Here is a 25,085-nt window from a genome sequence, read left to right as displayed (position 1 = left end):
CCCCCCCCCAGATCAAAAACAAACAGGCCTAGCTCACAGCTAGGCCTGCCTAAATTTACCTGCACTGGCAGTATACACAAAAACCCACTACTCTAGCACCTACCTAAAGGTAGAGGGTGCTACATACCCTTGTAATAAAAAAAAAATTAAGGATTTAAAAAAAAGGAATTGTAATAATTAACCACTTTCAGACCGGACCATTTTGCTGGCTTAAGACCAGAGCCCTTTTTGCGATTCGGCACTGCGTCGCTTTAACTGACAATTGCGCGGTCGTGCGACGTGGCTCCCAAACAAAATTGACGTCCTTTTTTCCCCACAAATAGAGCTTTCTTTTGGTGGTATTTGATCACCTCTGCGGTTTTTGTTTTTTGCGCTATAAACAAAAAAATAGAGCGACGATTTTGAAAAAAAACGCATTATTTTTTACTTTTTGTTATAATAAATATCCCCCAAAAATATATACAAAAACATTTTTTTTCCTCAGTTTAGGCCGATACATATTCTTCTACATATTTTTGGCAGACACATAGGACATTTTTGACACATTTTTGGGACCGTTGTCATTTATACAGCAATCAGTGCTTTGCAAATGCACTGATTCCTGTGTAAATGACACTGGCAGTGAAGGGGTTAACCAGTGGGTGGCAGTGTAGGAGTTAACTGTGTCCTAGGGGCGTGTTACTAACTGTGGGGGGCTGGGCTGTGTGTTAGTGAACACTGATCTCTGCTCCAATCACATGGAGCAGAGATCAGTGTCACTTGTTGCTAGGCAGAACGGAGAGATGCTGTTTACATCGGCATCTCCCCGTTCAGCCTCCCTGTGAGACAATCGCGGGTATCCCCGCGGCGATCGAGTCCGCGGGACCCGCGACCGGACTCACGGGGGTCCCGACCGCCGTCGCGCACGCGATACAAATACCTGTACGCCAATTTGTCTGCCCGTGCCATTCTGCCGACGTATGTCGTCGTGCGCTGGTCGGGAAGTGGTTAAATAAGTAAAAATAATAAAAAGAAAATGTAAAAGCACCCCGTCACCTCTGTACACATCCCAATGCAAACTTGCATGCAGGGCACGATTCAGTTTTTCACGATTTCATGGTCACGCAAAATTTTAAGGCTTGACGTGTTTGGTATTCTATTCTATGGCACAAATCACCTTTTTCAATTTTACCAAAAATTGGGTATTATTTTGTGTTTGTTTGCACAAAAAAAAAAAATATTTCAGTGCATTGTCTTTTCTGAAAATATGCATTTGATAAGCAGTTGTGCAAATATTGTGCGACATTCTCAATAAAAAAGATTTTGAAAAAAAAAAAAATATTGTGCGACATTAAAAAAAAATTGCAACTGCCGCCATTTTATTCTTCAGGGCCTCTGCTTTCAGAAAATATGTAATTGTTTGAGGTTTAATGTAATTTCCAGTAAAAAAATAAAAGCAGATTTTAATATGTGTGCGAAAGGTTAAAAAATTCCCTTGGCAGAAAAGTGGTTAAAAGAAGGCGGCACCCAACAGCCTCGCTGTGTGCAAAAAAATAAATAAAAAATTCTGAGTGATTTTATTTTCGCTTCCTATTTCCTCAGCCAGGGAGCTCCTCTCGGAGAGCTAGACTTCAGAATCTGCCGGAACATTTCTATGGATCTGTAAACCCCAGTGGTGGACCTACCACAGTTTAGCAGGAGATTTGCACTACGGAAATATTTTACTTGAAGAAATTTCGCAAAGGATTTCCTGGTTCCGAAGGAGAACGTTATCTTTGACGCTGACTACGTTACATGGGGTTAGCTCCTCTTTACTGAAACTTCTCTGCTTTGATCACTTGAGAGTCCACAGTGAGCCCCCAAATATCATATGATTAACCACATCTGTGGAGAACAGAACATTTAGAAGAAGATCCTCAGATATCACTGCCCTGAGGAGGCAACATATGGATACCCGGAGAACAGAAAATCCAGAAGGAGATCCTGAGGTATCAGTGCTCTGAGGAAGCACTAAATGGCGTCCCTGGAGAATTAAAGATACAGAATGTGATCCTAAGGTATCGTTGCCCTGGGGTGGAAGCAGAGGACACCAGAAAACAGAAGATTCAGAAGGAGATCCTGGAGTATCACTGCTTTGAGGAAGGACCAGAAGGGTCCCCAGAGAACAGAAGATCCAGTAGCAGATCCTGTGGTATCACTGCCCTGAGGAAACATCAGAGGGAATCTCAAGAGGACAGAAGATCTAGAAGCAGATCATAGGGTATCACCGTCCTGATTAAGCACCAGAAGGAATCCCTGAAGAACAAAAGATCTAAAAGGTGGTCCTGGGGTTTCACAACCCCAAGGAAACCAAAGAAGGGATCCTTGAAGAACTGAAGATCCAGAAATAGACCCTGAGTTGTAACTACGTCAAGTAAGCACCAGAGGGGATCTTTGGAGAACGTAGAATATATAAGGAGATCCTGGTGTACCATTTGCCGTGATTGGAACACCAGAGGCCCCTGGAGAACAGAAGATCCGGAAGGAATTCCTGGAGTATAACCACCCTGAGGAAGCACTAAAGGGAATCCCTGGAGAACAGAACCTCCAGAAGATCATCCTGGGGTATCACTGCCCTGACAAAACCCCAAAGGCCTTTGGAGAACTGAAGATCCAGCAGGAGATCCTAGAGTATCACTGCCCCGATTAAGCACCAGAGGGAATCCCTGAAGAACAAAAGATCTAAAAAGGTGGTCCTGGGGTTTCACAACCCCAAGGAAACCAAAGAAGGGATCCTTGAAGAACAGAAGATCCAGAAATAGACCCTGAGGTGTAACTACGTCAAGTAAGCACCAAAGGGGATCCCTGGAGAACATAGAATATATAAGGAGATCCTGGTGTACCATTTGCCGTGATTGGAACACCAGAGACCCCTGGAGAAGAGAAGATTCAGAAGGAATTCCTGGAGTATAACCACCCTGAGGAAGCACTAAAGGGGATCCCTGGAGAACAGAACCTCCAGAAGATCATCCTGGGGTATCACTTCCCTGACAAAACCCCAAAGGCCTTTGGAGAACTGAAGATCCAGCAGGAGATCCTAGAGTATCACTGCCCCGATTAAGCACCAGAGGGAATCCCTGAAAAAGCTCTAAAGGAGATCCCTGGACAACAGAACCTCCAGAAGGTCATCCTGGGGTATCACTGCCCTGACAAAACCCAAAAGGCCTTTGGAGAACTGAAGATCTAGCAGGAGATCCTAGGGTATCACTGCCCAGCGGAAGCACCACAAGGATGCCCTAAATAAAACCTGCAAAATCTTAAAACAGGAAGCTGTTAAATGTAACTATAAAATCCAAAGAAACCAGAAACTGATATAAGAGGTCAACATCTGCTGGATATGGTGCTGCCAAATAGACCTTGAGATATTCCTTAACCAGTTCTAATGCCTTCATGACAACGAAGCTGATGGTGGTCCTGTTTGTTAAAGGCAAGTATATTGTGCAAAATTCTTACCTGACCCAGAAATGGGTCATTTCTAGATGCCATAGAAAACGTCAGCAATTTCTAAATTAAAATACTCAACTAAACGTCATCTAAAATTATAATGGTTTAATTTATTTGGTTTTAATACTCTCTTAGGCTGCTTTCACACTGGGGCGGTATTCAGGCGTTACAGCGCTAAAAATAGCACCTGTGTAACGCCTGAAAAAAAACGGCCCCTTTAACTTTAGTGTGAAAACCGGAGGGCTTTCACACTGGAGCGATGCGCTGGCAGGACGGTGAAAAAAGTCCTGCTAGCCGCATCTTTGCAGCGGTGAAGGAGCGGTGTATTCACCGCTCCTATACCGCTCCTACCCATTGAAATCAATGGGACACCGCGGCAATACCGCCGGCAAAACCCCACTGCAGCGGCGCTTTGCGGGTGGGTTTAACCCCTTTTCAGCCGCTAGCGGGGGTTAAAACCACCCCGCTAGCGGCCGCACACCGCCGCTAAAACGACGGTAAAGCGCCGCTAAAAATATCGGCGCTTTACCGCCGACGCTGCTCCCGCCCCAGTGTGAAAGCAGCCTTAAAGTTAATATTAATAAATCTGTCGGCCCAAATCCACTTCTAATGCCGCGTACACACGATCGGAATTCTCGCCGGAAAAAGCTCTGATGGTTTTCCCTTCGGAATTCCGACGGGAAATTTCGCTTGAACTGTCTGGCCTTACACACCGACGGTCAATAACACCACGACATACAACGCGTTCGACGGCACTATAAAAGGGAAGTCGAATTGTTTCCTGAGCATGCGTCGGAATTTTGCGTGTCGGAATTGCATACACACGGTCAGAAAAATTAAGAACAGGCTCTCAATCTAAAGTGCGTTGGAAATGCTGACGGAAAAAGACCGATGGGCATACATACGCATGGTCGGAAAATCCGATGAAAAGCTGTTTCCATCGGAAATTCCGGCTGCGTGTACGCGACATTAGTCTGTTTGGCTTCATAAACACAATTATTTTCAGTTTTTACACACATGTTTAAATGCGGATGTTAGGCCTGAAGAGTAGGTAACACCCCGAAATATTACATATTTCTGAAAGCAGAGACCCTGGAGAATAAAACAGTGGTAGTTGCAATTATTTATGTCACGTGATATTAGCAAAAATTGTTTATCAACCCCATATTCTCAGTAAGAAAAGTAGACTAAGGGCCGGTTCACACTGCAGGCGTGGCGAGGCGTCTCCGACTTGCCTCGCCGCGACCTGCGGCGACCTCAGCGGCGACTTGCAGAGGACTTCTGTATAGAAGTCAATGCAAGTCGCCCCCGAAGTCGCCCAGAAGTAGTACAGGAACCTTTTTTCTGAGTCGGAGCGACTCGAGTCGCTCCTCTCAGAACGGTTCCATTGTACAGAACGGGGGCGACTTGCGGGAGCGAGGCGAGGCGAGTCTTGTCGCCTCGCATCGCCCGCTGTGTGAACCGGCCCTAAAGTTAATTTTAGTGCACACAAAAACAATATAACATTTTTTTTTGTAAAATATAAAAGATGAGGTTGTGACAAATAAATAGATACATTTTAATAAATAATAGATAATAAATAGATACCTATTAAATAATAGATAAAAAAAATTGATTAAAAAAATTGATACCTTTTTGTAAATAATACATAATAAACAAATAGATATCTGTTGTTTTGCAAAATATAAAAGAGGACAGTGGCAAACTACAGTACCCAAAATAGTCCATTGGTGACACTTCAAAAGCCCCATCATTTTTGAGTTACCTGTGAATTTGTTTATATGTAAGTTTTTCTTTTTAAATTCACGTTATTTAAAGTGAAATTCCAGCCTCAACCTAACTAACCTTAAAATGTTCCCTCTCCCTCTTAATACCTGTGTTGACTAACCTGTGTAAAAAAGACGTATATACTTGCCTATTTTTAACCCACTCCAGTCCAGCCATGTGAGCCAACTCCCGTGTGCCCACAGCGGCAGCTGCATGGGAGAAGGAGCGCCGACAATGGCTGGGACATGGGAGTCTATGGGTGACGTCACAGTTCACAGGTATTCCCAGGATTGCTGCAACTGCCGCTGGCTGACACAGGAGATCACATAACTAGACCAAAGAAGGCTAAGGATAGCTAAGTATAGATAGATTTTTTTCTTTTTCTTTTTTTTAATACAGGTTTGTCAGCATTGTGTTAGGTATGGAGAGGGAGCATTTTTAAGACTAGTTAGCTTGAGACCTGAAATTCTACTTTTTGTTTACTTACGTTCAGTATCATAGATGTTCAGGAATTTGTACAGATAGATCTTTTTTTATATTTTCTCTTGTATTATCTTGTAGATATTTCTTGCACTGTTTTCTTTTCTTTTCTTTTTTTTCATTAATACAAAATTAAAAAATCTACCCTAGAGCAAAATCTGTTATTTTCCTGTCTGGGTGTGACAGGGAGTGATGCAGATATTATTAACCATTTAACAACTGGCCCATAGCTGAATGACGGCTACAGGGCGGCTGCTTAACTCTGGGAGGCCGTCATATGACCAGCACCGAGATAGAGAGCACTGATGCCGCGTACACACGAGCGGACTGTATGGCGTACTTAGTCCGTCGAAACACATTTCAGCGGACAATCCGCTCGTGTGTGGGCTTCAGCTGACTTTTTCAGCGTGCAGTCCGGCGTACTAAGTATTTTGTTTTTTTCGAAATTCTGTCCGTCGTACTTTGGTTTCAGCGGACAGTACGGTCGTCAGTATGCTAGTTCGACGGACTAAGAATGGCGCATGCCCAGAAAGGATTTACACGGCGGAAGGGTGCTTTGCTGTGTCTTGGACTTCCTATTTCTAGTCCCGTCGTACGTGCTGTACACGTCATGGCGCAAGCTTTCGACGGACTGTTTTTGCATCCGTGTGTGGTCAAGTCCGTTCAGTGGAAAGTATGACAGACTGTCCGTCGGATTGTATGACGAGCTAAGTATGCCATACAGTCCGCTCGTGTGTACGCGGCATTACACACACCAGCACCGTGATAGAGAGCACTGACACACACCAGCACCGAGATAGAGAGCACTGACACCAGCACCGAGATAGAGAGAGAGCACTGACACCAGCACCGAGATAGAGAGCACTGACAGCAGCACTGATACCAGCAACTCGCTGGGGGACCTAAAAATATGACACCGCTCAACCTCTTCAAACAGGAGGGTACGGGCATATAGTACGGTGTGCTTTTTTTGTACAAGGAAGTGAGCCAAAGTTCCATATCTCCCTCTGAGCTCCCCTCCTCTTCCTCCCTTGTGGGCACCCACGTGACATCACTAGACACGTCATCATCAACGTCACCTTCCCCACCGCTATAAGTAGAGATCTCGTAGTAGGCAGCAACAGCGGGGACCAACCTCCTCCTTGGGCTGATCTGGGTACTGTCGTCAGACTGCTGAGTGGCGGTTGTTGCTACCTCCTCTTCCTGATCCAATGCCAAGAGTGGCTGCGCATCAGAAATGTCTTGATATGGATCGGAAAATAATTCCTGTGACTCAAGCGGAAGGTATATGGTGGTGGTGGTGGTGGTCTTTGGGGGTGCACATAGCAGAGAGTGAAGAAGAGGGTGCAGATCGAGAGGATGAGGAGGGTGCAGAAGAGTAAGGCTGAGTGAGCCACTCAACCAAGTCTGGTGCGTCCTTTGACGTAATCGCACGCACCTTCTGCAATTTCCCACTTTGGCTCAAGTCTGTTGCTCCTGCCCTACCCCCACCACCCCTGCGGAAGGGCCTGCCTCTTTCTCTGCCTGTCATTTTTTAAATGACCCTGTGACAAAAGTCTCTAGAGAAGTGCAGTATGTATGTGGAAGAAGGTATATAACACCCCACTTCAATCTGTTGTTTTTGGGGGCCACTGGTCTATCACACCAGTTATAATACTTTTTTTTTTTATTGCGTTTGTCACTCTTTGTGGTATCGCTGCAGAACCGCTCAGCAGTCACAATGCTGCACAGTGGAAATGCACTATACTATGCTTTCTATATGTGCAAGTATATTATACGTGTATTACACACCTATATACTGCACACCAAATAGTACACCTATACCAGTCCTTACAAGGACCTTTGTGGACCTAACAGTAGCTAGCTAGTAGCTAGTGAATTGCAGACTGTCCCGGCTCCAAAAACCAAACTGTCCCTCCCTACACTGAGGAACGACAGCTGCAGAATCGGTCAGCATCACAGCAGTGCACCATAATATACTTTGGATATTTGAAAGAAAGTATATTATACGTGTACAACCCTATATACTGTACACCTATACCAGTCCTTAAGAGGACCTTTGTGGACCTAATAGTAATAGCTAGTGATTAAACTGACTGTCCCTGCTCCACACAGCGTCCTGTCCCTACACTGACAAAAGACAGCTGCAGAATCGGTCAGCAGTGCACTCAGCAATCACCAGCACAGCAGTCAGCAGCAGTGCATCAGAACCCTATATACTGTACACCTATACCAGTCCTTAAAAGGACTTTTGTGGACCTAATAGCTAGCGATTTATGTCACTACAGTCTGTCCCTGCTCCACACAGCATCCTCTCCCTACACCAGTGTTTCTCAAATCCAGTCCTCAGGCCCCCCCAACAGGTCATGTTTTCAGGATTTTCCTCAGATGAAATGGCTGTGGTAATTGCTAAGGCAGTGAAACTGATCAAATCACCTGTGAAAAATAATGGAAAACCTGAAAACATGACCTGTTGGGGGGGCCTGAGGACTGGATTTGAGAAACACTGCCCTACACTGACAAAAGACAGAATGTAAAATGGCCGCCAGATCAGGTCTATTTATAAGGTAGGGGGAATGTCCAATTGTCCATGTGCTGAAATGTCTCAATTGGCTGTCCTGTACCCCATGATGGATGTGTCATGGGTCAAAGTTCTTCACAATGTAAGCAAATATGGCCGCCGCGAACAGTGCCAGAAGTATGCCGGTTTGGCGAATCGCGAATGAGCAAAATTTGCCACTCTGCAATACCCAGCAATGCCCTGCCAATACTCTGCAATACCCAGCAATGCACTGCCAATATTCTGCAATGCCCTGCCATGCCCTGCCAATATTCTGCAATGCCCTGCCAATACTCTGCAATACCCAGCAATGCCCTGCCAATACTCTGCAACACTCTGCAATACCCAGCAATGCACTGCCAATACTCTGCAATACCCAGCAATGCCCTGCCAATACTCTGCAATGCCCTGCCAATACTCTGCAATACCCAGCCATACTTGGTGATACCCTGCAATATCCAGCCAGAGTCGGCGATACCCTGCAATACCCAGCCATACCCGGTGATACTCTGCAATACCCAGCCATGCTTAGCCATACTCTGTGATACCCTGCAATACCCAACCATACTCTGCCATGCTCAGCCATACTCTGATACCCTGCAATACCCAGCCATACTCGACCATGCTCAGTCATACTCTGTGATACCCTGCAATACCCAGCCATACTCAGTGATACCCTGCAATACTCGGTGATACTCGGCCATGCTTGGCTGTACTCAGCCTCTGTATGTGGCCAGGCTGTGGAAATCTCACGCATGTCATATCGCCTTACTCAGGAGGAGTAGGAGAATCTATTTTGGGGTGTAATTTTTGGTATGTACATGCTATGTGTTAGAAATAGTGTATAAATGGACAACTTTGTGTTAAAAAAAAAAAATGCATTTTAACCACTTCCCGCCTGCCGGCCGTCATATGATGTCCTTGACTTTGTGCGGGGATATCTGAATAGATGTAGCTACAGGCATCATTCAGATATCAGCTTTTTCAGCCGGCGATTCCCTACACCAGAAGAATGATCATTGCGGCTGTTCCACTGCTTGATCGTTCTTACAGGAGGGGAGAGGGGACGTCCCCCCCCCCCTCCCACCGCCCTCCAGTGCTTCTAACGTCTCGCCAATACGATCAAAGCCAGAATAGTTTTTTTATTTTTTTTATTTCAGGCTTCCCAGCCTAGAGGTGAGATGTGGGGTCTTATTGACCTCATATCTCACTGTAAAGAGGACCTGTCATGCCATATTCCTATTACAAGGGATGTTTACATTCCTTGTAATAGGAATAAAAGTGATCAAAAAATGTATTTTAGGGGAAAAAAATGTCAAACTAAAATAAAAAAAGTAAAATGAACAATAAAAAAAATTAAAATAATTTAAAGCGCCCCTGTCCCCATGAGCTCGCATGCAGAAGCGAACGCATACGCAAGTCCCGCCCACATATGAAAACGGTGTTCAAACCACACATGTGAGGTACCGCTGCGAACGTTAGAGCGAGAGCAATAATTCTGGCCCTAGACCCCCTCTAACTCAAAACATGTAACCAGTAAAAAAAAATTAAAGTGTCGCCTATGGGGATTTTTAAGTAGCGACGTTTTGGCGCCATTGCACGAGCGTGTGCTATTTTGAAGGGTGACATGTTAGGTATCTATTTACTCAGCATATCTTCATTTTTCACATTATACAAAAACATTGGGATAGCGTTACTGTTTTTTTATTTTTAAGCACAAAACTATTTTGTTTTTTTAAAATGCGCTAAAAAAATTGCTGCGCAAATACCGTGTGTGATAAAAAGTTGCAAGGACCACCATTGTATTCTCCAGGGTCTTTGCTAAAAAAAACATATATAATGTTTTGGGATTCTATGTAATTTTCTAGCAAATAAATGATGATTTTTACATGTAGGAGAGAAATGTCAGAATTGGCCTGGGTGCTCCAGAACGCCTGATGGCGCTCCCTGCATGTTGGGCCTCTGTATGTGGCCACACTGTGTAAAAGTCTCACACATGTGGTATCGCCATACTCGGGAGTACTAGCAGAATGTGTTTTGGGGTGTAAGTTGTGGTATGCATATGCTGTGTGTGAGAAATAAACATGAAAATATGACAATTTTGTGAAAAAAAAAAAGAAAAAAAAAATCTTGATTTTGCAAAGAATTGTGGGAAAAAATGACAACCTCAAAAAACTCATCATGCCTCTTATTAAATACCTTGGAATGTCTTCTTTCCAAAAAGGGGTAATTTGGGGGAGGTATTTGTACTTTTCTGGTATGTTAGGGTCTCAAGAAATTAGATAGTCAGTACTTCAGGTGTGATCAATTTTCAGATATTGGCACCATAGCTTGTGGACTCTATAACTTTCACAAAGACCAAATAATATCCACCAATTTGTACTTATTTTATCAAAGATATGTAGTGGTATAAATTTTGGCCAAAATTTATGAAGAAAAATTACTAATCTGCTAAATTTTATAACAGAAACGAAGAAAAATTCTTTTTTTTTACAGAATTTTCGGTCTTTTTTCTTTTATAGCACAAAAAAAAAAAAAAAAAAAAAAAACCCAGCGGTGATTACATACCACCAAAAGAAAGCTCCATTTGTGTGAAAAAAAGGACAAAAATTTCATGTGGGTCCAGTGTTGCATGACTGAGTAATTGTCATTAAAAATGAGAGAGCACCGAAAGCTGAAAATTGGTCTGGTTATTAAGGGTGTTTAAGTGCCCGGTGGTCAAGTGGTTAAAGGTCAATCTGTTACTTTCCTGTCTGGATGTGACAGGGAGTGATGCAGATATTATTAAAGGCCAATCTGCTACTTTCCTGTCTAAAATGACTATACTGAATAGGTAATATACAGTAAAGGTGCATTTAAAAGAGAAGTGTGGGTTTTTTCGTAACCACTTGTTTACCGGGCATTTAAACCCCCTTCCTGCCCAGGCCAATTTTCAACATTCAGCGATGTACATCATCACTTTGACATTAATTACCAGGGTTATGGCCGCAGTTAGCCACCATAACTCCCCCAGTATCTTTTTTTTTTCAGTTAGGCGATTGTCTTTCAGATAATAAAAGTGTTTCCAGCAGCAGATTCACTGCAGGATCACTTTTATAGGCGGTGGGAGTAGTGCACCCCTCCCTCCTCTTCCCAGTCATTTCCAAGCTTATTCGTCCCCACGAATAAGTATTTTTATGACGAAACGTACGTCGGGTTGGCAGCGCGATACAGCGTAGGTTGGACGGGCGATTGCGCATTTTTATGGCCGTTTTTACTGCTTTCAATGCAAGTGTATTTCTCTACTTATATTAGATTTGTGAACAGGGTGGGCTGCGCTAAAAACAAAAAATCTATGTCTAAAGTCTAAACAAAAAAAAATTCAATAATCATAAAAAGCAATTTTTAGTGAAAATTTTTTACAAATGATGAAATTGTATAAGTGAATAATTTTAGTTGAATTTTTGTATTCATTGATCTTTTATAATATTTTTGTGTCCTTAATCCATGATTCTCAGAGCAATTTCGACGGTTATGGATAAAGGTCATGCTTTATGTAACAGTAGGGCAACTTCATGTTTTTTCCATTATGTAAAATGGCGGATTAGGTGATAATATGGGCAACTTAGCCCTTTTTCCCTCATCTAATATGGTGGATTGAGAGACAACATGGAGCCCAGACCGAGGCTGTTTGTTTACTATTTTGTATTTAGGCGGTGCGTCAGAACGCCGTCCCGCATCCCGTGAACACGTCCGTTCGTGACGAAACGCGCGTAGGGAGGTAGGCGTTCTGACGTCTCCGCGTTCTACGCCCAACTAGGAAGTGCGGGCGGCATACGAGTCCGGCCGGCTCGTTTTTTTACATACGATCTTTTTCTTCTACCGTGTTTCCCCGAAAGTAAGACAGTGTCTTACTTTCTTTTTATCCCCAAAAGCCCCACTATGTCTTACTTTCGGGGTATGTCTTATATTGGAAAAAAATCCCAGCATGCAGAGCTGCACTGCGCTACAGAAGAGGACTACAAGTCCCAGCAAGCAAGGCTGCACTGCATTACAGAGGACTACAAGTCCCAGCATGCAAGGCTGCACTGTACTACAGAGGAGGCCTACAAGTCCCAGCATGCAAGGCTGCACTATGGAGGACTACAAGTCCAAGCATACAAAAGCTGCTATGCTCAGCAGAGGAGAACTGTAAGCCCACACAGCCCGGTATGTTGGGACTTGTAGTCCTCCTCAGCTGCATCTTGCGGTTACATAATAAGAGCTGCAGAGAATCTCTTCACACCCCCCTCCCCCTCCTTGGTCTCTCTCTGTATGACCAGCACTGACCTGTACCGGGAGGACACAGAGCCAGTGACACCTGTCGGCAGTGATCCGGGACCTGACGCAATAATCCCCTTCTCTGTGGTTGCGTCGCACCGTTCTGATCAGTCTCGGGCAGCGGCTGTCACTCACAGCCGAGCAGAGTGAAGCCACCTCCCCCTCCTCTTGTATGGCTACACAGTGCTGTGTATGGAGGAGGAGGGGGAGGCGGCTTCAGTGAAGCCGCCTCCCCCTCCTTCTCCTTCATGGACAGCACTGTGTAGCCATACAAGAGGAGGGGGAGACGGCTTCACTCTGCTCGGCTGTGAGTGACAGCCGCTGCCCGAGACTGATCAGAACAGGCCTGTCTCTTCAGTCGGAGGGGGAGGGAGCTGGCCTGGCACCCCCCCCCAGGGTGGGGCACCCGGTGCGGCCCGCACCCCCCGCCCCACTCTTAGTACGCCACTGGAGGCGGCAATACCCCCGTGTTTCCCCGAAAGTAAGACATATGTCTTACTTTCGGGGTACGGCTTATATTAGCCGACCCCTCTGAAACTCCCGATATGTCTTACAATCGGGGGTGTCTTACTATCGGGGAAACACGGTATGTACATGTGAGTGCAATATTTTTTATTTTACTTTTATTAAAACTAAGTGGTTTTACGCTATGCGAGTGCCTTTTTGAATTTTTCCATATGATCCACGATACCCTCGTTTCCTGACTGGAGGCTTCGTATTGGATACAAGAGCAGTGTGGTGCCTGCGACGGTTCATCCAGAACTTCTGTGCTGTGGCTCTGCTGATCTCACTAACACTGGGATCTAAAACTCTGGTAAGCGGCCCCCCTATTCACTGGTGGAGGATTGTTTGGAATGTTTTTACACCCAGGACTTTGTGGGTTTCCTACACCTTAATATCACCTTGGAGGAAGCAACACTATATTACTTTTTGGACAATTTTTTGTCTCAATATATACAATTTTTTGTTGTTTTTTAAAACATTTTTTGTTTTTTCCAGTTTACTCACTTGAATTATCTGATTGGTGTGTGGGTTCATTTTTCCTTTTATTGTATATGATTTACACATTAGGGGTATATCATTTCTGCTAATTTCATTATTGGTTTTGTTTTATAATTCAATTTTTCACTTATAATAATCTTTATTGGTATGATGATAAGGCATTATTCACTTATACAATTTCATCATTTGTAAAAAAAAAATTTTTCACTAAAAATTGCTTTTTATGATTATTGATTTTTTTTTGATTAGACTTTAGACATAGATTTTTTGTTTTTAGCGCAGCCCACCCTGTTCACTTATTTAGTTTGCTATCGGAGTATTACGATTAGGGTTGCCGCTTATAGGGTAGTTATTATCTAATTTTTTGTTTGAATAGCGCGGTTTACTCTTTATACCGTGTTTGTGATTCTTATATTAGATTTGGTATACGGAATTATGCTATGGTGAGTCTTCTTTCCATTTCCCTGGGATCCCGAGTACTGCCTTTCTGCTTCACGTTGCTGCTGTTGACGGTCCCCGGCCTGTTTTATTCAATAAGGGAGCCTACTGTGATCATGGTCTGAGGAGGTGCTGCGGAGATTGACTATGGGCATGAAATCGCTTGCCTTTTGGTTAGCGCCTATTTTGTGTGGTGGTGGTCACGATCCTTGGTGTTTTTTAGGTTGCACAGAAGATTGACCACTTTTTTTATTTATTTATTTTTACATCATTATTACACTCATTATTACCACTATTTTTTTTATTATTATCACTAATATATATTTTTTTAAATTTTATTTTTATTGTTACTATTAACTTAATATTTTCATTTTTTTTCATGAATTCTTAGGAATTTTTACTTTTTATCAATTTAGGTATTTATTAAGTTCTCACTGGACTATTTTTGATTTATTGGTTATTTATTATTATTATTATTATCTTGAGAAGACAGACAGGTTTTTTCTTTTTTTATTAAAGTCAACAAAAAAAAAATGTTTTATTTATTATTGTTTATTTTTACATCATTATTACACTCATTATTACCACACATTTTTTTTTTTATTATCACTAATATATATTTTTTTACATTTTATTTTTATTTTTATTGTAGCTATTAACTTAATATTTTCAATTTTTTTCATGAATTCTTAGGAATTTTTACTTTTTATCAATTTAGGTATTTATTAAGTTCTCACTGGACTATTTTTGATTTATTGGTTATTTATTATTATTATTTATTTATTTTTGATTTATTGGACTTTTTTAATCACTTCACTGGGATTTTTCAAATTTCATTATTGACACTTGTTATTTATAATTCTTTTTATAAATTATGTTATGTTTGATTTATTAGAGGGGTAGATCAACTTTTCTCACTATTATTGCAATCAATTAATAAATCACTCATAGGCGTTTATATTTAATTTATTTATAGTATTTATGTATGTGCGCTGCTTTTTCCTTTTTGTTATCTTGAGAAGACAGACAGGTTTTTTCTTTTTTTATTAAAGTCAACAAAAAAAATGTTTTATTTATTATTGTTTATTTTTACATCATTATTACCACACATTTTTTTTATTATTATCACTAATATATATTTTTTTACATTTTATTTTTATTGTAGCTATTAACTTAATATTTTCAATTTTTTTCATGAATTCTTAGGAATTTTTACTTTTTATCAATTTAGGTATTTATTAAGTTCTCACTGGACTATTTTTGATTTATTGGTTATTTATTATTATTATTTATTTATTTTTGATTTATTGGACTTTTTTAATCACTTCACTGGGATTTTTCAAATTTCATTATTGACACTTGTTATTTATAATTCTTTTTATAAATTATGTTATGTTTGATTTATTGGAGGGGTAGATGAACTTTTCTCACTATTATTGCAATCAATTAATAAATCACTCATAGGTGTTTATATTTAATTTATTTATAGTATTTATGTATGTGCGCTGCTTTTTCCTTTTGTTATCTTGAGAAGACAGACAGGTTTTTTATTTTTTTTTATTAAAGTCAACAAAAAAAAATGTTTTATTTATTATTGTTTATTTTTACATCATTATTACACTCATTATTACCACACATTTTTTTTATTATTATCACTAATATATATTTTTTTACATTTTATTTTTATTTTTATTGTAGCTATTAACTTAATATTTTCAATTTTTTTCATGAATTCAAAGGAATTGTTACTTTTTATCAATTTAGGTATTTATTACTGGACTATTTTTGATTTATTGGACTTTTTTTATCACTTCACTGGGATTTTTCGAATTTCATTATTAACACTTGCTATTTCTTTTATAAATTATCTTATGTTTAATTTATTAGAGGGGTAGATCAACTTTTCTCACTATTATTGCAATCAATTAATGAATCACTCATGGGCATTTATATTTAATTTATTTATAGTATTAATGTATGTGCGTTGCTTTTTCCTTTTGTTATCTCGAGTAGACAGACAGGATTTTTTTTTAATTAAAGTAAACAAAAAATTTATTTATTTATTATTTTTTATTTTTACATCATTATTATCACACATTTTTTTTATTATTATCACTAATATATCAATATATATTGCAATCAATTAATTAATCACTCATAGGTGTTTATATTTAATTTATTTATAGTATTTATAGTATTTATGTACGTGCGCGGCTTTTTCCTTTTGTTGTCTCGAGAAGACAGACAGGATTTTTTTTTTTTATTAAAGTCAACAAAAACAATTTTTACATTTTTAATTTTTTTTGCTTTTTAGGGTACATGAGAGGTCTGGGGTATCTCACATTTAGGAGGTCCTGTCATGTTGCTTATTTCTATTACAAGGGATGTTTACATGTAATAGAAATAAAAGTGATTAAAAAAAATAAAAATGAAAGAGACAAAAAATATAAAAAAATAAAAAAATAAAATAAAAATAAACAGTAAAATAAATAATAAAAAAAAAAGAAAAAAAATTAAAGCACCCCATCCCCCCCGAGCTCACGTGCAGAAACGAACGCCTATGTAAATGGTGTTCAAGTCACACATGTGAGGTATCACCGCGATCGTTAGAAGGAGAGCAATAATTCTAGCGCTAGATCTTCTTTCCAACTCTAAACAGGTAACCTGTAAAAATGTTTAAAACATTGCCTATGGAGATTTTTTTTAAGTACTGTAGTTTGTCGCCATTCCACAAGCGTGCGCAATTTAAAGCGTGACATGTTAGGTATCTATATACTCGGCGTTACGTCATCTTTCACGTTATACAAAAAAGTTGGGCTAACTTAAATTATTTTTTTAAGCTTTAATAAAGTGTATTTTTTCTAAATAAAATGCGGTTTTAAAGACCACTGCGCAAATACAGTGTGACATAAAATATTGCAATGACCGCCATTTTATTCTCTAGGGTCTCTGCTAGAAAAAAAAATAATAATTCTTCCACATTGGTCACAAAGTTGTTGGTTCTGCAGTGAAATCACACAGCAGCGTTGTCACCCTGTAAGCAAGTCTTAAGCCCCGTACACGCGGTCGGGTTTTTTCCCGACTGAAAATGTGCGATTGGTTCGTGTTGTCGGAAAATCCGATCGGGTGTGTGTGGGCTCCATCTGACTTTTTTCCGTCGGATTTTCTGACGCACAAAGTTCGAGAGCAGGATCTAAAATTTTTCCGACAAAAAAATGCGATCGTTTAACCACTTAAGCCCCGGACCCATTTGCAGGCGAAGGACCAAGCCCCTTTTTTGCGATTCGGCACTGCGTCGCTTTAACTGACAATTGCGCAGTTTCGTGCGACGTGGCTCCCAAACAAAATTGACGTCCTTTTTTTTCCCCCACAAATAGAGTTTTCTTTTGGTGGTATTTGATCACCTCTGCGGTTTTTATTTTTTGCGCTATAAACAAAAATAGAGCGACAATTTTGAAAAAAAAACGCATCATTTTTTACTTTTTGCTATAATAAACATCCCCCAAAAAATATATAAAAAAACATTTTTTTTTCGTCAGTTTAGGCCGATACGTATTCTTCTACATATTTTTGGTAAAAAAAAAAAAAAAAATCACAATTAGCGATTATTGATTGGTTTGCGCAAAAGTTATAGCGTTTACAAAATAGGGGATAGTTTTATAGCATTTTTATTAATATTTTTTTTTACTAGTAATGGCGGCGATCTGCGATTTTTATTGTGACTGCGACATTGTGGCGGACACATCGGACATTTTTGACACATTTTTGGGACCATTGTCATTTATACAGCAATCAGTGCTATTTAAACGCAGTGATTCCTGTGTAAATGACACTGGCAGTGAAGGAGTTAACCACTAGGGGGCGGGGAGGGGTTAAGTGTGACGTTATGTGTTTTTTAATTTTACTGTTGGGGGGCGTGGCTTGGCATGCGACGTCACTGATCGTCTTTCCCTATAACAGGAAACAGACGATCGGTGACAGGCTCAGTAGGAAGCACGAGGAGAGGTTTGTTTACACATACCTCTCCTTGTTATTCAGCTCTGTGACCCGATCGCGGAACACCAGTGGCGATTGGGTCTGCTGGTCCCGCGGCCACAGTCACGGAACTCAGGACCGGGTCGCAAGCGGTCGGGCACTTAAAGAGCAACGTACCTGTACGTTGATGTGCCCAGTCGTGCCATTATGCCAACGTAAATGTGCAGGAGGTGGTCCTTAAGCGGTTAAGTGCCGATCGTGTGTAGACAATTCCGACGGCACAGAGTGCCACGCATGCTCAGAATAAACTAAGAGACGAAAGCTATTGGCTACTGGCCTCTTTAGAGTCCCGTCGCACGTGTTGTACGTCACCGCGTTCTGAATGATCGGATTTTCCGACAACTTTGTGTCGACCGTGCGTACACAAGACAAGTTTGGGCCAACATTCGTTGGAAAACAATCTGAGGGATTTTGTTGTCGGAATGTCCGACCGTATCTACAAGGCATTAGATGGGCATGCTGTATTAAATGGATATTAAAGCGGAGGTCCACCCTAAAGTGGACCTTCTGCTCATTGGAACCCTCCCCCCCTCCGGCGCCACAATTGGCACCTTTCAGGGGGGAGGGGGGTGCAGGTACCTGTACAATACAGGCATCTGCACCCACTTCCGGCGTAGATTCTGCAGAAGCTACGCCCCTTTCCGCAGAATCTACGCCCCTTTCCGAAGGTCCCCCGCTGCCTGCTGGGAAACACACGGATCCCAGAGACAGCGGGGACCATCCTTATTGCGCAGCGCGACTCGCGCATGCGCAGTAGGGAACCGGGAATTGAAGCCGAAAGGCTCCACTTCCTGATTCCCATACCCAAGATGGCGGCGGCAGCACCCGAGAGACGATCGAGAGATCGGCTTCGGGGTGACGACATCGCGGGCGCGCTGGTCGGGTAAGTGTCATTATTTTAAAAGTCAGCAGCTGCAGTATTTGTAGCTGCTGGCTTTAAAAAAAAAAAAAAAAAAAACGGCGGACTCCCGCTTTAAGTAAAAGACAAAAAAAAAAGCCCAATCTAGATAACAATTTTTTTAAGATAATATAGTAATGGGTTTTAGAAAAATGGTTGAAGCCATATAAACAAAACAAAACAAAAAAATGACCCTTGTAGGCACCCCCTGGAATGTTATATGGTTTGGCCCAACCCTCGTAATTTTTGGGTCCTACAGGGTGGATCTGGTAGGAACGTGGACTTTGAGGATCGGATTCCTGGTGAAAGGGATAAGTATATAAAAAAATAGTTTTCCTTCAAAGGTGTATTTTGCGACGTATTGCTAATTTTTTTTTTTTTTTTTTAGAGTGCGAAATATCTATATTTTTTTAAAATTTTTTGCCTGTCCTAGGATATGTTTGTACTTGGATTGCTGAGTTTTTGAAGCCCTCATAAGTGTTGCTTGCATATGTGGATTTTCTGTTCGGCATCTTACATTTTGTTTTGATTTATTCAGTAACAATCTTTTTTTTTTTACAGGAATCTCAAAGTGAGCCATGGAGGAGGGAGTCCTGTGCAGGTTCCCCAGGCGGGAGGAGGGTCCGCTCTCAGTCGGTGATCTGATCCGCGAGTTGCCCAGGAAGACGCCCAACGTTGGGGAATTATGTAACTTGACGGATCCTACAAATGTCTCGGAGGAATCAGACATAGAAGACTTATGTGATATGGAGGAGGGGCCGTTAGAGATTACAGATCTACAACTGGACGCCAATACTGCAAGCAACCTTCTAGATATATCAGACGACCAGAAAGTAGCATCCAGGTCCGTAATACACCAAAATCGGCCAGAGACACCAGAAAGATTCCGGTGGCCTCAAGTGCTAAGTAGTCAGAGTTTCTCCTCTGGGCGACACATATGGGAAGTTGTTAGTGGGGAATCCCGTAGCTGGATCATCGGGATGTGTTACCCCAGCATAGACCGGACGCAATGGCAGTCGGTGATCGGAAATAACCCCAAATCCTGGTGTTTGGTCAGGTCCGGTAACCGGTATTCAGTGATGCACGACAAGGAAGAGCGAAGATTACCAGGCAAGATCTCCAATAATAGAGTGAGGATTTATCTGGATTACGAGGCCGGGAAGATCTCATTTTATGAGTTGAGTGACCCAACAAACCACTTGCACACCTTCACGGCCTCCTTCACCGAGCCCCTCAAAGCTGCATTATGCGTATGGGAGGGTTGGGTGAGCATATCTAGAGGATCAAATATGGAGGAAGTGCCGCAAACATTGGACGTGACTGGAAATACAGACTTATTACTAGATGTGGACACAGCTTATAACAAGCTATTGATATCACACGATAAGAAAACCGTCTCTTGGTCGTATCATCTGCAAAATCGCCTAAATAATCTAAAGAGGTTCCATCGCCCTCAGGTACTAAGCTGCCAGAGGTTCTTCTCGGGGCAACACTGCTGGGAAGTAGATGTCGGAGCATCAGACAGTTGGAGAGTTGGAATGTGCTATCCCAGTATAGACAGGTCAGAATGGCAGTCGGTGATTGGAAACAACTGTAAGTCATGGTGTTTGGTCCGGTTGGAGAATGGCTATTCGGCAATACATGACAGCCATGAGACGCAGTTGCCCATGAAGATCTCTAGTAACCGTTTCAGGATATTTCTAGATTATGAAGCCGGTCAGCTCTCTTTTTATGCCTTGAGTGAGCCAATCCGCCATTTGCATACCTTCACCGCCACCTTCACTGAGCCCCTCCATGCTGCAATATGGGTATCATTGGGTTGCGTAAGGATATCTGGGAAAGCAATTTTAGAGGAGGCCTCAGAGCAGACACCGGAGATGTTGGTGGATGCAGACATATTGCTAGATGTGAACTCAGCCAGTAATCTTGTAGCGGTGTCAGATGAGGGGAAAAGAGCCTGTTGGACTTATGACAACCAGAATCGTCCAGAAACATCAAAGCGATTCCAGGACTATCCACAAGTGATGAGCAGCCAGAGCTTCAACTCGGGGCGACACTACTGGGAAGTGGATGTTGGGCCAGCCTACAGCTGGAGACTCGGCATGTGTTACCCCAGCTTAGACAGGGTGGGAAAGCCTGTGTCGGCGGTTGGAAATAATGACAAGTCATGGTGCTTGGACATGGATGGTACTCAGTATTCGGCGAGACACGCCGGTAATATAACCCAGTTACCCTACTATATTTCCAGTGACAGAATCAGGATATATCTGGATTACGAAGCCGGGCAGCTTTCGTTTTATGAGCTGCGTGACCCAATCCGACACCTCCACACCTTCACTGCCACCTTCGCTGAGCCCCTCCATGCCATAGTATGTGTTTGGGAGGGTTATATAAGGATATCTGGTGGTGGATCGGCACATGTGAAGCAACTTATACAGTGACTTGGCAAAGTTAGGGAATATGATTGGTTCACTATTTGCACAACTGGCAATGGAAAGAGGCAGGATGGTAAACTTCTCACCATTATGTCCTGGTGTGGGGACACTTTTAAAGCTGGATCTTTGACCATAAAAATAATATATTTAGTTAGTGAATTAGGTTTTCTGTATGCCAAGCGTATCTGGTGTCTAATGGCCTGGACATTCCGACCACAAAATCCGTCGGATTTTGGCCCGAAACTAGTCTTGCATACACACGGTCGCACAAAGTTGTCGGAAAATCCGATCGTTTGAACGAGGTGACGTAAACCACATACGATGGGACTACATAGAGGCCAGTAGCCAATAGCTTTCACCCCCAAATTTATTCTGAGCGTGCGCGGCACTTTGTGCGTCGGAATTCTATGCACACGATCGGAAAAAGTCAGATCGGATTTTGTTGTCGGAAAATTTTAGGTCCTGCTCTCAATTTTTTTTTTCCGACGGAAAAAGCCCGCTAGAGCCCACACATGATTGGATTGTCCTACAACATAATCCGATCGGACTTTTCCCGTTAGGATTTCCGACCGTGTGTACGGAGCATAAGAGTGGGATATTTAAAATTCCAGTTTGATGAAAAGCATTGGTATCAAAGAGGAAAATGGGTTTTAAACGTTTTCCCAAGGGTTTCTCCCAAGCTCATTCCATCTATCCTGGAGGGCCAAAAAAACAAAACAAAAAGGAAATTCTAGTGCTAGCCCTAATGTGAACCCTAAAGATAACCATGTGCTTACTGGTGGTCACTTGACTGTGCATCAACAAAGCCATGTGACAGTGACGAGGAACCGAAAGAGACTTTGTTCTATAAGGCAAGGTCCACTAATTTAATCAAATTTCCCTCCCCTATGTGTATTCGCTGGATAAAATTGTAACAAGAATACCTATGAAAGAAAAAAGTAAGAAAATAGGTGGCCTCATGATACTGCTGGCGAGATCCAGGGAATGCTAAGCATCCCAAATCTCATGAGAAGCGACTCCAGTACAATGAAGGATTGTCTAGCCATGAGATTTCAGATCCTCTTCATTCCTGGGACCCCGCTGGAACAGGGGCGGCTCCAGACAATTTTGTTTGCAGGTGCTAGGGGTAAAAGTGGGGGAGCCAAGTCTCAAACGAATGAAAATAAACAAAAATTTAAGGCAGACACACCAAACGACATTTGGACTAGAAAATAAGACATTTATTGATAAAAAAAAAAAAAAGTGCAATAATCACAGGAAGACTGTAAACACAGAAAATTTAAATGTCATGCCCTGGAGAGAACATGCAGAGGGTATGGGTTTGTGGATCTAAGCTTCTCTAAGTCCAGTTGCAAACAATGCACAGGATGGAGTAAACCATGAATGGCAATGGTAAGCAATGCTAGACCATCAACAGTTACAGGGCAAGAAACAGAGACCAAGTCATAGCCGACCTATGCTGTGGTCTGTGAGAGATATGATCAAACCAGAGTAGAACGATGCGCCCATTTGCAGTGGATAATATGGACACCATAAAGCAGTCAAGCATTCACTGTAAAGAACAGAAACCCATCAGTTTCTGCAGAGGCTATGGGTTTGCAACTGCATCCAGAGTAATTTCTATCCACAAACAATGCACAGGATGGAGTAAACCATGAATGCAATGGCAAGCAATGCTAGGCCATCAACAGTCACAGCAAGAAACAAAAGAGACCTAAGGCTAATTCATAGCTGACCTAGGCTGTGACCTGTGGCAGATATGATCAACCAGAGTAGGACAATGTACCTCCTGGCCCATTTGCAGTGGATACAATTGACACCATAATGCAGTTAAGCATTCACAGTAAAGAACAGGAACCCATCAATTTTAGTAGATACTATATTACTGTGCCAAGTGAAAGAACCCCTTCATTTTTTCAGCACAAACCACACAAATAGAATCCAGAATAACAGGGGTAAAAGGAAATACTGAGTCTGGTTTGGTTGTATGGTGAGTCGGGTTAGGACAGACCCGACTGGGGATCTCAGTCACCCTGTGCCTCTAATAGACACAGGGTAACTTACACATAGGAGGGACTGGGGGAGCTGAACAAGGAGTTTCCAGAGCTCTCCAAAATAAGCTGGGTTCCAGAAGCCACCCCGCCCAAAGTGACTCCCGTCAAATGACTCATCAGAGGGAACATTGACAACAATGCAAATCTGACAGGGCTTGAATCTTTTTACATTCTGCCCATAAGTAAAAAATAATATTGTTGGCGCTATATGCACTTTGATACAAAATAAATACCCAGTGGGGTTGATTTACTAAAGCTGAAGAGTGCAAAATATGTTGCAGCTGTGCAAAGAAACCAATCGGCTATTCGTTTTTTTTTTGTCAAAGCTTAATTGGACAATCCGAAGGTAGAAGCTGATTGGATACCCTACAGAGCTGCACCAGATTTTGCACTCCAGTTTGACTAAATCAACCCCATTGTCTGGAATCTGCTGTTACGAAGCTTTAGATTTGTCTTCTCTAATGCCGCGTACACATCACCGGACTTTCCGGTAGATTAGGTCCGACGGTCTTCCCGATCGACTTTCAGCGGAGTTCCGGCAGACTTTCCGAATGAACGGACTTGGACACACACAATCACACCAAAGTCCGATGGATTCGATTGTGATAACATACGACGGGACTAGAATAAGGAAGTTCATAGCCAATAGCTGCCCTCGTGTAATTTTTTTTTTGTCCGTCGGACTAGACACGCAAACGGATTTCTCAATAGGAACCGGGTCCAGCGGAGTTCAAGCCTAAAAATTTGAAACATGTTCTATTTCTAAAGTCTGTCAGATTTTTGGACAGCAAAGGTCCGATGGAGCCCCACACACGATCGAATTGTCTGGGGGATTCGTTCCGTCAGACCTTTGCTGTCGAAAAGTCTGAGCATGTGTACGCGGCATTACATTCCCTTATTAAATCAAATCATATTGTTTTTTTTTGTTTTGTTTTTACTTTGTTATCTTTATTGAAATAAAAAAAAGATTATTATGTCCAATAACAAGCATTTCTCAAAACGATACATTTATATAACGTGAAGTCTTTGTAATTAATTACGCGGATAATACATAAAATGTCTGAAATATAATTTCCATGTAAGCAGGTCAGGCTCAGACATTAGACTATTAGAACTCCCTCGTTACATTTAGTTCAATGCAAATGATTGATTTTTACTATGCACTTTTCGTAGTGCTCCAAAAGTCCTAAAAATAACGTACGGGTCCCCATATTTTAAAATTTGTGCAGTTCTTGGTATAAGATTTTACATGGGTTGGACTTGAGGGACTTGTGTCTTTTTTTCAACCACACCTACTATGTAACTATGTAAGATGTTCTTGGTGCCCAGTCCCAAAGTTTAAATTCAAGTCCTTGTGTAAAAACTGTGGCAGTCTTTAATCCACCTCTTCAATGGTAGGTCCGGGTTGCAGCCCTGTCTGGCCTGAAAACTGCAGGTGGCTCCTGGCATCATCCCACCTCCTGCTGCCCCTTGGCACAGTCTGGAGATTGTAGAGTTACATACCCTCTCCAACGCCTTCTGCTGGTGGTCATACTCCTCTTTCTCAGCCAGCTGCTTCTTGTCCAACCATGACAGGACCTCATTACATCGATCCACAATGGCCTTCTTATCTGATCCACTCATTTTGAACTTGATATTGTCTCTTCTCCGCTGTG

The 25,085-nt window shown here is 41.9% G+C and overlaps 1 protein-coding gene across 2 annotated transcripts; it reads left to right on the top strand.

Moving 5' to 3' along the window:
* The first annotated feature begins 1,561 nt into the window (after positions 1-1,561).
* LOC143927170 (uncharacterized) lies at positions 1,562-24,417 on the top strand. 2 transcript variants are annotated; one of them, XM_077451120.1, is made up of 2 exons: positions 1,562-3,445; positions 19,503-24,417. In XM_077451120.1, exon 2 carries the CDS (start codon positions 19,520-19,522, stop codon positions 21,380-21,382), a length of 1,863 nt encoding a protein of 620 aa, XP_077307246.1. In that variant the 5' UTR covers positions 1,562-3,445; positions 19,503-19,519; the 3' UTR covers positions 21,383-24,417. The 2 variants fall into 2 exon arrangements, with proteins under 2 accessions (XP_077307246.1, XP_077307247.1); XM_077451121.1 differs by lacking the exon at positions 1,562-3,445 and adding an exon at positions 13,221-13,382.
* The last annotated feature ends 668 nt before the right edge of the window (positions 24,418-25,085 follow it).

This window comes from Lithobates pipiens, unplaced genomic scaffold, assembly GCF_037356315.1.
Source record: "Lithobates pipiens isolate NorthernLeopardFrog02 unplaced genomic scaffold, aLitPip1_a1.2 Scaffold_23, whole genome shotgun sequence".
Lineage (NCBI taxonomy): Eukaryota > Metazoa > Chordata > Amphibia > Anura > Ranidae > Lithobates > Lithobates pipiens.
The sequence above is the reverse complement of the archived record's forward strand: the minus strand, read 5'-3'. Positions and strand labels throughout refer to the sequence as shown.

Excerpts from the sequence above, each read along its gene's own strand:
- LOC143927170 (XM_077451120.1), top strand. The coding sequence starts at position 19,520 with ATGGAGGAGGGAGTCCTGTGCAGGTTCCCCAGGCGGGAGGAGGGTCCG.